Source organism: Achroia grisella, unplaced genomic scaffold (assembly GCF_030625045.1).
Source record: "Achroia grisella isolate CSIRO2021 unplaced genomic scaffold, CSIRO_AGI_Agris_v1 utg970, whole genome shotgun sequence".
Lineage (NCBI taxonomy): Eukaryota > Metazoa > Arthropoda > Insecta > Lepidoptera > Pyralidae > Achroia > Achroia grisella.
In genome coordinates this window covers 780,910-795,405 of record NW_026713076.1, presented here as the reverse complement: position 1 = coordinate 795,405, position 14,496 = coordinate 780,910, and the positions used below count along the sequence as shown (strand labels likewise).

Here is a 14,496-nt window from a genome sequence, read left to right as displayed (position 1 = left end):
AAATAGTTATTACCCGTAGTACAAATCACCAGGCACCCGACCGAAAAATTACACCAAAACAACTATATTATAATACCCCCTTTATATCCCTAATGGATAAAATTTTATAAACTTTGTATTATATTTAATCACCAGTCTAAGAAATTAGTTTTAGACTTCTAACTTTAAAAATGACGATACTTTCATACAACTTTCCATATCTCCTCTTTCAACAATCCTTTTTCCCATTACAATAGTCTTGTTCTATTTCAGGATCTAAACTATCTGTATACCAAATTTCATTTAAATCGAAAACCTGACAGGCTGTCAGATAAAGTTACTTTCGCATTCATTATATTAGTAAACATATTAAATTACATTGATGTTTAAAAATAACAGTTCTTTATGGATACTAAATTACTATAATCATATTACTACGTTAGAAAACTGGTGCGGAGGCGCGTATAGTGTTGGAGGTGTCGCTGGAGGGCTCGGCCCGCAAGCTGGTGACGGTGCGGTCGGCGCTGGTGCTGGTCAACAGGCTGCCGCACGCCGTCGACGTGCGCCTCGACCTCGGACACGACCCTGCAGGCGTCGCCACCCCCGCACCCCTCGCACCCCTCGCAGGTATTGTCACTGTCTGTATCTACAGGGCGAACACGAATGCTGGTTACCGCACTTGACGTTAACGTGCAAGCTGTTTGGACAACTATAGAGTAATCTTCGCCTGGGGTAGTGGAAGAAGTAATGACTAAAATTACTAATAGATAGAACCCTCTTTCTTAGCTTCCTCACGACGAAACTTCCACCAGCTCCACTAATGACTAAATTTATCCACCGTGATCATCAAGGCACTGTAATAGAGCGGACCCTCTTTCTAAGCTTCCTCACGACGAATCCCTTTCACTAACTCCTCTCTGAGGCCAGTATAAAGCTAACGCTTGCACCGGACATGATGCAGGTCCTTATCCACAGTTGCTCGTGCAAGTTATTTTGACAACCATATAGTAATCTTCTCCAGGAGCAGTGGAAGAAGTCATGACTAAAACTAGTAATAGACAGGACCCTCTTTCTTAGTTTCCTCGCGACGAATCCCTTCCACCAACTCCTCTCTGATATCCGTGTAGAACACTTCCACAGGATGTGATGGAGGTCCTTACCCACACTTGCTCGTGCAAGTTATTTTGACAAGCATATAGTAATCTTCTCCAAGGGAAGAAAGAAATAATGACTAAAATTCAAATCTAAGGTCCATATAAAGCAAACTCTTCCATAGGACGTGATGGAGGTCCTTATCCAGACTTGCTCATTAAGTTTCATCCCGTGCAACCGTTTCCCAAAACCACCGTTCTCAGTCAGGATCAGTCGACGTTTACGAGCAGTAGATAGGGGTATGATTATTAGGCTGAAACGATGAGGGTGCCGAAGCCGTCAGGTGATGCGGGTGTTGTGGGTGTAGAGCGGTGGAGTGCGTGCGCGGCGGTGCGGCGCGGCGTGCCCCCCCTGCCCCCCGCGCGCCCCCGCCGCCCCCTCCTCCGCTCCCTCCGCCCCCTGCGCCTCCACTGCGGTAACCGCACCTTTATCGCTCTATGTACATATAGATATTCTTGTTGGCTTGTAGAGTATGTACCTATAGAATTCATATGTATATCATAGCACTATTTTGACGACATTATTTATGTTGTTTTGGTAATTTTCAATATTACATTTATAAAAAATTTATCAATTCGGTAGAACCGATGACACTTTGGGAGACCCAGTTTATGTAAGACGATCCCACACGCCAGTCTTTGTGAAAAGATACAGACCAAGCACTACTTACATATAGCCGGATCGTCGTATATTCCCCTGGAAGAGCCGGGGATCGATTCTTCCTTGTTGCGTTTTGCTCTTCGGGTTTCCACTTCGGATCTGCTGTCCACTTCAGGTTTCACAACTTGAGGAATGATGATGGTTCATAGGGCTCTTTGGCTTAAATTTGGATTTTATAACACTTAGCTACGTTGTAACTGCCATTCGCATCGAATCGAGAGACTAGACTTCTGATCACGACCATTGTCACGTGATCAGCTGATTGCTGTTACGATTGGCTATAGTAGGACCAGTCAAGAAACTGGTCAGTGATTGGTCATTTCAATTCACTTAGACTGCGTGTGTGAAACGTATATATAAATCAATAAAAATGATGACGAAACATATATAATAAACTGTATTTGTAGATTAAAACATTCTATCTGATATCTGATGATTGCACTAATAAAAGCTTACGTAACAATAACAAACTGATTTTACCTAAATGTCGTTTGGCTAAAGTTAGTAATTCGTTTTATGGCAATTGCGTAAGGTTTTACAATAAAATACCAGAGTCTGTTATAAATCTGCCAGAAAAAAGATTTAAATGTCAAATAAAACACTTCCTTTGCAAAAAAGCTTACTATAAAATTGAAGAATTCGTTAACGATAATAATGTTTTTGTAGAAAAATTTTAAATACATAGCACTGACAATATTATCTGATTACACTAATAATGAGTGCGTAGCGATTTCTATGTTGAATGTCGCATGCCTCTTACTTCTTATACTGTAATTATTTATATAAAAAAAACATCTATTAAAAAGAGCAACACACAAGTTTCTTGCTCATTCTTCTTGTGATGAATCTGCATTCCGAATGAGCGGTAGAATCAAAATATGATTATTCAAAAGTGCTTGTAATGAGTTTATTTGAATAAAGATTATTTCTATTTTTATTTCTGGGTTAAATTTAAGTTAAAACAGTTATTAATGATTTAATATATTACGAATATGGTACAGCTGAAATACTAAGATATCATTTGTAAATCGCGGAACTTTCAATTGTGAAACGAAACGTTACCGTATAATGTACATAGTATTACCAGTGGCAATCCGTGAGGAAGTAGCCATTATTATTACTAAAAGTTGCATATAGATGGCGTGATTGGGATCGATGGAATTCTTCATAGTTTTGCAAACGTTTTAAAAAACAAAACTGTGTTTACAAAAATGTTTAATCAATTTTTAAAAAGTTATATATACATGTTAAAATGAAATAATGCGTTTAGAAAAGTAATTGTCATATATTTACTCATTTTGTTATTTTCCAGTACTTAATTAATTTAATCAGTGCTAATACGGGGCTCAATGTTTTCAAAATGCTTTCATAGATGGCATTGTTGTCATTTGTATCGGCCTAATTAAATGTCTTTTTTATATTTTCCAATAAAAAGCACTTAATATATCATTATTGTAAATTAAACATATAAAAAAATTTTAAGTAAATTAAAAATAGCCGAACAAGCAAGTAATACTATTTCCAATAATACTTATGTATGAAGTGTTGTCATATTAAAAATAAATACATGTATTATCGATTTTTTTGAATAATCGATAACAGGATTTTATTACAGCGCATTATTCGATGATGCTTTTAATGAGTCGTTGTGAACAGTAAATTTTCATTATTTTGTATTATAGCAGTGTTCCGTTTCAAAGAACGGAATATAGTAGTACATTATTAGTGTCGTTGGTTATTTACATTTGTACTAAAAATCGATTACATAATAATTTAAAATATCGAGTACGAATCGTAGTTGTCTTTGAATACTGGCAAGATTAAAATAGTATTTAAAAAAAGAGAGAAATCGACCCTAACTCGAATACCATAAAGTTGATTTTCCTTTCTCATTAATATCATAGCAGTTTGTTTTTAACTTGCGTATGACTCTGTGGTATGATGTTTAACGTATTGTTATTATACGGTGCATACATTTCAAAAATTATATTTTAATGTAGGTACATACATTTCTTTCATACATTTCATACATGTCAAAAATTATCTTTTAATGTAGGTACATACATTTCTTTCATACATCTCATACATTTCAAAAATTATTTTTTAATGTAGGTACATACATTTCATACATGTCAAAAATTATCTTTTAATGTAGGTACATACATTTCTTTCATACATCAAAGATATTATTATTGTAGATATCGAAAGTTATGTATACAAGTAATTCTGAATATTATCAAGTTCAAAATAAGCACACATTACTGGCTTAGATAATAGAGTAATATTACTTGTAATAAAAACATTTGTGACACCCATATGTATACCCATATATATTACATAGTAAGTACTTACGCCCGTGCCGTGAGACTCATCTAAGCGTACAGCGCATGCGCGTCGTGCGGTAACCGCACCGACGGACCAATAGAGCGCGCCTCTCGCGCATCCAGAAAGTTCGCGACTAATGGACGGTATAGTAGTAAAGCAATGAGTGTTCCAGTGACATCATTATAATATTTTCTCGTTAAGTTTTATTGTAATATACATAATTTCGTGAAGTATTATGTTCCCCCGTTACACATTTCTAACGTGTAACGCGAGATTTACTTTAGCATTTATAATATTTGTAAGAATATCGCTATTAAAAATAGGGGTTGGTGAAAGACGGGCCAAAATTTAGGCGTGTATGTAACATTATAAATAAATAAAAAATTGTCCATAATTAAAAAAAAAAAAAATTCAGGGTAGGCCACCCCTATGACTTAGGGGTATAAAAAATAGATAACAACCCTACCTCAGACCTAGCAAGTATACATATCAAATTTCATCAAAATGTGGGAGAAATATGGCAACTAACACTGTGATACGAAGTTTATATATAAGATATAGCGGAATTCTCATTAGGGAAAAGAGGGGTACATCGTAGAATACATGAAGTATATAACAGTAACATTATAACAGTAAATTCATTGTAGCTAAAACCAGTCTCTTACACATAACGATTGAAATAAAAAATCATATAGCCCGATGTTGATACGTACGAGTATAAACGTATCAAAATCGGGCTATTCGTATAGCGCAGACGCGTTACAACATATCTTCGTCGAGAGAAAAAAATAGGCATGGAATGTAGAATAAACTATAACATAATATATACATTCGCACATAAGCCATATATGCAGGGTTCGGCTGACGATATTATACCTACACATTTACATTGAATCTTGAATCGTCCCTAATGAGGTACACGATACAGTTACCTACATATCTTGTATATACCTATCTTTGCAAAACAGATGTCATGTAGACTGAATTGACTGCCATCTATTTTCGTGCTTTGTTACTAAGCACCCACTAGTAATCCGAACTGCTTCAGATCTAGAGACATCTAGCGGCTACGGCGGCGAAATAAAATAGCCCGAAGAATAGCCCGAGTTAGGAAGGAACCATTTTCTTGTATGGGATGGGGTATCTGTATGTAATATTATGTTATCTGTGGTATTACTGTTGCATCGTGCACATGTACCTGCACCCGCACCATGGGTGACAGTTTTTTTATGGATGATAATAAAATGTTGCACCCGCCTGCGCTAACGGTTCACGCTTGCGGGGCATCAATGAAGGATGATAGGATGAGCATGAAGTTAGGTCCGGTTAGCTCATAGTGAGGAATTAATCACGATGGTTTCCAGGGAGGACCTTGTGGAGGTAGACTTAACATGGTGAATTGTTACTGGAACAGTAGCAGGATTTAGTAAATTTAGTTGGAGAGTTTACAATTGGTGTCTGTCATGGGATGTGTTTACTGTATGTTTGTTTGCGTGGACACGTGCGTCAGTGCAATGGAGCGGCGCGAGCGGCGGGCGGTCGGCCCAGGTGGCGGCGGGCGGCACGTGGGCGGCGCCGCTGTCGTGCGCCCCGGCCGCGCTGTGGACGCGGCCCGTGCCGGGGCCCGGGCCCGCCTCGCTGCCGCCGCTCCCCGCACTGTCCGCGCTCCCCGCGCTCCCCGCGCTCCCCGCGCCCATACACTGGAAAGACGGTGTCGGCCAGCGCGCGCTGCTGCACTACGAGTGTCGAGCGCCGCCAGACCGAGTCTACAGGTCGGTTTGTTTGTAAACAATTACACTTTATATAGCTTACCTTACAATGATTTAAATTCATTCATTCGGGTCATTGGGCGCTCTAAAATATGGTCGAGCGCAGTGATGGCCGGCTCCTCCGTCATGCTCGTGAACGAGTGCTGCTTGTAGGGATTGGTCTGCTCTTATCGCTACGACTGATTTAATCTTATTGTATATGTCACCCAAAAAAAATAGTGCTGGTTGGTAGTTTGTATTCACACGTTTCGACTTGTAAATGTAACCTTACAAGGATTATTTAAAAGAGCAACACACAAGATTCTTGCTCGTTCTTCTTGTGATGAGACAGCTTTCCGAACGAGCGGTAGATTAAAAAAAATTGTTATGACTATTCAAAAGTGCTTAAATTAAGTCTATTTGAATAAATAATTTTCTATTCTATTCTAAAATTATATGCGTATCCTATCTTTTTTATTAATATAGATATAGATCAAATGAGAAATGTACTAGCAATAATAATAATCTCAAGACGATTCGTCCAACGCCATCTTAGCTACCAGCTAACTTATACAAATGCATAGATACATTTTTTCGTAAATATATACATATTATATATAGAAAACAGCCAGACAGACTTAAACAATCATACTCATGAATATAAATGTTTGTGCCGCGCGAGGAATCGAATCCACAAACATTGGAAGTGAGGCGATGTGTTAAAGCGCTAGACCACTGAAGCTGCCAGATATGATGCTCATCAGACTAGTACACCGATTATGGTGCTATCTATCAGTTAACTTGAGGTTCCTAAACTTTTTTCTGCCATAGACCCCTTGCCATATTTTTCAGTTTTGGATAGACCCCCCATTCTTACCTGGCATTGATTTTTTGTAAACTTATAACTGTAGTAAAGTTTAGTTTTAAAAACAAAATTTACCACTATCGTAGACCCCTTGCAGTTTGTCATAGACCCCTGGGGGGTCTACATAGACCACTTTGGGAATCACTGAGTTAACTCTAGCCATAAATACATGCAGCTCTTTTCGGTTCTTCTATTACGATCCTATGATTAAATCATTTAACGTAAAATTTTTTTAAATATCCTGTGTGCACAGATTCTGCTGTTCAATAGTCCGCGAACGTTTCCCACCTGACCGTGGCGCGCCCGTGGTGGGTCACACGTTGACGTTGGTGCCTGCTCTGCGACTCGAGAACCTTTTGCCATTGGAACTGCAGTACCGCGCCACCAGGGGCTCCGACAGCTCGCCGTACGTAGAAGGCGCACTGCCACCTGGCGGGACCAGGCCTTTCCACGAGGTGATTATTCAACTTAATATTTTCCCTAATCTTTACATATAAATAAAATTGGAGTGTCTGTTTGTAATATTGAAATAACCGTTTTTTACTACATGCATATGAATATAAATGCGGTACATACACCAAAATATCATTTTTTACAATTTTTGACTGCCTGTCTGTATGTTTGTTTCGGCTAATCTTTGGAATAGCTGGACCGATTTTGACGGGATTTTTATTGGCAGGTAGCTGATGTAATAAGGGGGTAACTTGGGGTACTTTTATTTTAGAAAATTAAAGTTAAATTCCATGCGGACGAAGTCGAGGTTACAGCTAGTCTATTAATATTAACTTAACAATTATCATATCACATGAGTAGACTTTCGAGACTGTAGTAAACAGAGGCCAATAATACACCTAGTTTTAGACTGTATTACCACTGCCTAGAACTTTTTTTTCATTTTGAAATAGAAATAATCTTTATTCAAATAAACTTAATATAAGCATTTTTGAATAGTCAAGTTTTTTGATTCTACCGCTCATTCGGAATGCAGACTCATCACAAGAAGAATGAACAAGAAACTTGTGTTGCTCTTTTAAATAAATATTGATTTAATTATATTTAATTAACAACAGGGATTAGGCATGCGACAATCAACATAGAAACCGCTACGCACTTAATCTCTGTTCAATCAGATAACATTGTCAGCGCTATGAATTTTAAGTTAGATATTTCCTACAAAGACATTATTATCATTTATAAATTCATCAATTTTATAATAAGCTTTTTTACAAAGAAAATATTGAAACATATTTGAATTTTTATTCTGGCAAATTGAGTACGAAGAGAAGAAAAAAAGAAGAAGAAAAATAAAATAATTTTATATATTATATAATTATTTTATAGTTTTCACTCCTGCCTCCCTTATACCACCAAATTTATAAATATTTTGAATAACCAAAAATGTTTTTTTTATTTTACTCGATATTAATAGATATTGTTATTATTTTTAATGTAAGGTGAACGTTGAGGAGGGCGTGGAGTTAAGCGTGAAACTGGAAGGCTTCGGATGGTCGTCTGTGCTGGTGGTGAGCTGGACTGATGGTAGTGGTGCAGGGGCGGGAACTGGAGGCTCATTCAGTGCCCGATTAAAATTGCGCGACACTCGCTCGCGACGCTTGTACCTCAACGGTAGGGTCTCGCACAGCAAGACTGACGGGATCAAGGTATATATATATATATATATATTTTACACGTACTCTCGTAAGCAGTAATTAGAATGATTTTTTCCAAATAATTTGTGCGGAAAACCATTCTATATCTGTGCTGTTTTGTATTTGATGTTTGTTCGTTTGTTAGTGGCGATGTACTTACCTGCGTGGGTGATGGTGGCTCAATAATAACGTCTCTTGGTTCATAATTTTTTGACCTCGGTGGTCTAGCGGTCTAGCACACCGCTTTACGTCCGATGGTCGCGGGTTCGATTCCTCGCACGGCACAAACATTTGTATTCATGACTATGATTGTTTGTATCGGTCTGGGTATTTTCTTTGTATAATATGTATGTATTTACGAAAAAAAAATATCTATGTATTTGTATCAGTTGTCTAGTACCCATAACAGAAGCTTTAGCTAGCTTAACTTGGGTCTAGATGGCGCTGTGTGAATTGTCCTGAGATTATTATTATTATTATAATTTTCTTATTTATTGAAGCTTTACAAGTTAATAGTATTTAAATTTATATTATTTATATATGGAGTTGTGTGCACCTAGATGAACGAATGGAGAGAGAGAGAAAAAGTTGCCAGCTAATAATTTCAATGTTGCTACAAAAAAAAATGCAATATCTTATTTTATAAATTACTTATACAGCTGTATGACCGCGCTGTGACGTGGACTATAAATCAGTTTACTGAAAAGTAATAAAATAAATGTGTAATCACAAACGATTTTTTATTTTAGGTACACATTGAAATACAATATAATATTGATATTCAAATGATTAAGTAAGTATTAAATGCAGTCATTATGTAGAGGGTTGATCCTTATACTTGGTTGATAGCGATAAAGTGATAATAATATATAGGGAATATTTTAAAAAAAGATGAACGTCCATTTAATACTTACTTAATCATTTGAATATCAATATTATATTGTATTTCAATGTGTACCTAAAATAAAAAACTAGCCAGTAGAGTATAGTAGTGGCGCGTGCGGGGTGGGGTGGGTGCAGGTGTCGATATCAGCGGCGTACTGGCTGGTGAACCGCACGGGGCTGCCGCTGGTGTTCCGCGCGGAGGGCGGCGCGCAGGAGGCGGCCGGGCAGTTCGAGGAGCACGAGGTGGCGCGCATGGTGGCGCCGCTCATGTTCTCCTTCGCGGAGGCCGACGGCGGGCCCACGCTGGCCGTGCGGCTGGGGCGAGCGCGCGCACTCAACCCGCAGGTACCACCATGCTGGCGCCGCTCGTGTCCTCCGACTAGGACGAGCGCGCGCACTCAACCCGCAGGTACCACCATGCTGGCGCCGCTCGTGTCCTCCGACTAGGACGAGCGCGCGCACTCAACCCGCAGGTACCACCATGCTGGCGCCGCTCGTGTCCTCCGACTAGGACGAGCGCGCGCACTCAACCCGCAGGTACCACCATGCTGGCGCCGCTCGTGTCCTCCGACTAGGACGAGCGCGCGCACTCAACCCGCAGGTACCACCATGCTGGCGCCGCTCGTGTCCTCCGACTAGGACGAGCGCGCGCACTCAACCCGCAGGTACCACCATGCTGGCGCCGCTCGTGTCCTCCGACTAGGACGAGCGCGCGCACTCAACCCGCGCGCAGGTACCACCATGCTGGCGCCGCTCGTGTCCTCCGACTAGGACGAGCGCGCGCACTCAACCCGCAGGTACCACCATGCTGGCGCCGCTCGTGTCCTCCGACTAGGACGAGCGCGCGCACTCAACCCGCAGGTACCACCATGCTGGCGCCGCTCGTGTCCTCCGACTAGGACGAGCGCGCGCACTCAACCCGCAGGTACCACCATGCTGGCGCCGCTCGTGTCCTCCGACTAGGACGAGCGCGCGCACTCAACCCGCAGGTACCACCATGCTGGCGCCGCTCGTGTCCTCCGACTAGGACGAGCGCGCGCACTCAACCCGCAGGTACCACCATGCTGGCGCCGCTCGTGTCCTCCGACTAGGACGAGCGCGCGCACTCAACCCGCAGGTACCACCATGCTGGCGCCGCTCGTGTCCTCCGACTAGGACGAGCGCGCGCACTCAACCCGCAGGTACCACCATGCTGGCGCCGCTCGTGTCCTCCGACTAGGACGAGCGCGCGCACTCACCCCGCAGGTACCACCATGCTGGCGCCGCTCGTGTCCTCCGACTAGGACGAGCGCGCGCACTCAACCCGCAGGTACCACCATGCTGGCGCCGCTCGTGTCCTCCGACTAGGACGAGCGCGCGCACTCAACCCGCAGGTACCACCATGCTGGCGCCGCTCGTGTCCTCCGACTAGGACGAGCGCGCGCACTCAACCCGCAGGTGACACCTCTCTTTCTCTCACACAATGGAATGGTACCCTGTTGTCTGCGTAATGGTATATGTTGGCGTGGCTCCAGTGGAGGATGATAAGACGAGAATGAGGTTAGAACAGTTCAGCCTATGTCAGGTCAATTAGTCCATCAATAGATGAAATTACTTGGTGGTATATCTGACATGGTACATTGCTAACAATGAGATTCTAGTTCCCATGAATAACAGGCTTCTCAAATGATGACTGACGTTTTTGTTTGTGTGATGTAGTGGTGCTCGCCGTTCGGACTGGGCCCGGGCGTGGCTGTGAAGCGTCTGACGTCGCGCGGGTCTGCGGGGGCCGGGCCCGGGGGCGGCGGGGGCGGGGCCGGGGCCGGGGCCGGGGGCGGGGGCGGGGGCGGGGAGGCGTGCGAGGAGCGCGAGTTCGCGGTGGGCGTGCGCGTGCGCGCGGGGCGGGGCCGCTACCGTCACACCAACATCGTGACGCTGACGCCGCGCTACCAGCTGCACAACAACACCTCGCACCACCTGCAGTTCGCGCAGAAGTGCACCGCCACCACCCTGGTAATACGCACCTTGTTTTTATATTATGTTACTAGCTGTAACCGTGTGGATTTTAACTTTATGTTTCTAAAATAAAAGATTTTTTTTTTAATAATAGTAGCCCAAGTTCCTTCTTATTACATCGGCTGCCTGCCAAAAGCCTACTTTCTATTCTATTGTACTCTTATTATTATTATTTTAGTCAGTTTCATCAGTCTTCGTATCATAAGTATAATGGTACCGAATGCACATAATAAGATATTTATCATAGCACGTTTTTTTCGGTCCACTCTAATGCTGTTGGCCGCAGCTGGCCTTTACAGTTTCTCCGAACGATAGGGGACGAGTGCGGTTGGTACTCCAAATTCGCGAAGGTCTTACGGAGCGGCTGAAGGCCAACTCCCACCTTTAGTCTGAGGGGTTCGAACCTCGGCGCAGGCTGTCGTAATTTGAATTGCATGGGGATCGATCGGAGAGAAAAGATGCATTGGGGTATTTGATGCTGCGCAGTGGGACCCTGGCGCGATGGCGACGCACGTGTCTGCGGTGGCGGGCTGCTACCTGCCGTGGCACTGGGCGCGTGCGGACCGCGAGCGACTGCTGTGCGTGCGGCTGCTGGCCCCGCCCCCGTCCGGGCCGGGCCCCGCGGGCCCCGCAGGCCCCGCGGGCCCCGTGCAGGCCGCCCACGCCCCCGCCGGCTCCGCCGGGCCCCGCGCCCTCACGGCCTGGTCCGGCGGGTTCCGTATCGATACGCCGCGCTCGCTGCACATCGCCTGCAGGTGCCCTCACTTGTTCTATTGTAGAATTCGACTCCGACTATAGTGCAGCCGGTTGAATTCCGATATCTTAATAAAAACTTTCCTGTTATATTATTAATATAGTTAAACGGGTTTAACACCGATTATTTTAGCAGTATTTGGTTGCACTAGTCGTGGTCACGAGTGTGGTGAACAAATTACCGATAACTTTTGTCATTGAAAACGCTGTTCCTGCAGTCGACTCGTGACCACGGCTAGTCCAACCTAGTCGAAATGTCGAGAGAAGTAAGTATATAAGTAAGGTTCTTTATCATAAATTGATTCTTTTTAAAATTCATTTAAATATATGAATAAAATTGTATTTAGGCTAATTACTAGTGGTACTAAAAATATTGTCCAATAATCGATGGCAATGAAAATCTTATAAACGCAAAAGTTTGTGAATATGGTTGGATGTTTGTTACTATTTCACGCAAAAACTACTGTACAGATTTTGATGAACACAGTAATATAGCTTATACATCAGAATAACATATAGGCCAATAATTTCAATGGGTTAAACAACAGATACAGCTAGTATTTTACAAAAGAATATTCGAGCTGTAGCATATTAAATGTACAATGGTCCATTTTTAGCATTATAATGATACAAACATGATGTCATTGTATATCATTAACTAATACGATTGTCGGTTTGTCTGGTGTGTAGGCTGAGCAGCGGCGCGTACCAGATGGTGCGCGTGGAGGTGGTGGTGCAGGGCGCCAGCATGTTCGTGGTGCTCACGGACGCAGACAGTGCGCCGCCGCCGCTCCGGATCGACAACTACTCGCCGGTCTCACTCATGTTCCACCAGGTACGTGCCATTGTCATCAGGTTACCGCACCACATGGTGCTGGTGGTGCAGGGTGCCAGCATGTCCTTGCTGTTGCTGACAGTGCTTATATAATATGCAAAATACAGTATAATCAATTGTTAATTTATCTTCTTTAGGTGTGAGATAGATTTATTCGATGATTCTTATATATAGAGTGACTGTAAAAAATCCGGCTCGAAGGACCAATGTTCGTGTTATACCAAACTATAATAAATATTGTTGAATGATATTATATTATATTATTATTTATAACGTGCTTAGGCATGATGCTTAGTCATTCGCAGACGCAACATATGATGGTCTGTGATCTACTAACAGATTGTAGAGAAGAAACTGAAAAAGAATAACTTGCGATTGCAAACGCTGGGTTATCTGCAATGAATCGCGTATGAAATAATGTCGTGTAAAGACAGCTAACGAAGATAATGTGGTTGGTTGTGCGTGGGCAGGTGGGCAGCGCGGAGGAGGCGGCGGTGGGCGCGCACGCGTCGGCGCGGTGGGCGCTGCCGGAGCCCGAGGGGGCGGCGGCGCTGACGCTGCGCGCGCCCGGCGGACAGCGCGCCACCCTGCCCCTCGCCGCGCTCCCCGCCGCCGCGCACCTCCTCTACCAGAACTTCGTGTACGTCGCCTTCGCCGCCACCCTGCCGCCGCGCACGCCCCGGTACGTACCACCACACCGCGCACCTCGCTGTACGCACCGAGCGTGACGTCACCGCGAGCACGCACAATGAGCGCGCTAACACGTAACGAAGATTCTAGTCTTTCTACTATGCGCTGTTGGCACGCACCAAGCGTGACACAATGCACACGCTATAAGATTCTAGTCTTTCTACTATGCGTTGTTGGCACGCACCAAGCGTGACACAATGCACACGCTATACACAGCGATCAAGTCGATACCATCTTGTCTACAGTATATTATTAGACGTTTTTCACAGTTTTATCTATACTCATTTTAAATTAGAAAGAGGAAAGATTTAAATTGTTTGTATATTTGCATTGAATATACTACGAAACTTGAAAAATCTTGAGGTCCTAAGGGTACTATAAACCAAACACTTGTGTCTATATATATGGTTTATTGCTCGTTCACAAATACAGGTACCCTTAGGTCGATAGAACCGTACAACATTCTCGAACATTCTACGATTGAATACAAAACATGACAACACCTCAACTGATTTTGCACAAAACGAAACCATGGCGCGTTTTACTTTTATGACAGCGCCATCTAGTGTCATTTGTGAGAATTAAATTTACCTTATATTTCTAACAAAACTACTGGATCCATTTTTAAAATTTATTTACTATTACAAATCTACATTATTCATGATGACTAAAAGCGATAGATTGTTTTCAAAAACGTCAGAAATTCGTATGAAAACTTTGATAATGTAGCGTGTGATAAAAATACCATAAAAGACTTATACCATACGCAATGTTCGGTGCATACATTATGAACATTAGAGCAAAGTTATGAACATACAACGGTTTTATAGAGAATTTCACTATCGAAAGTATTAATGTATAATTTTAATATTTTTGCATACGAGAGAATGGTTTTGGCTTCAGTTTTTTTTTTATGACCGGCCGTTTGGCTGACGTCAACCCTCCTTGGGAATAGTAGGA

At 42.7% G+C, this 14,496-nt stretch overlaps 1 protein-coding gene across 1 annotated transcript in view; it reads left to right on the top strand.

The window, feature by feature from the left end:
- Window positions 1–14,496, top strand: part of LOC131854148 (intermembrane lipid transfer protein Vps13D) — an 83,604-nt gene that overhangs the window by 55,673 nt on the left and 13,435 nt on the right. The window contains 11 exon segments of the mRNA XM_059205281.1: window positions 423–606; window positions 5,627–5,888; window positions 6,983–7,184; window positions 8,184–8,390; window positions 9,399–9,608; window positions 10,962–11,057; window positions 11,106–11,255; window positions 11,745–11,868; window positions 11,956–12,013; window positions 12,702–12,846; window positions 13,317–13,528. Coding sequence (XP_059061264.1) covers window positions 423–606; window positions 5,627–5,888; window positions 6,983–7,184; window positions 8,184–8,390; window positions 9,399–9,608; window positions 10,962–11,057; window positions 11,106–11,255; window positions 11,745–11,868; window positions 11,956–12,013; window positions 12,702–12,846; window positions 13,317–13,528 — 1,850 coding nt within the window.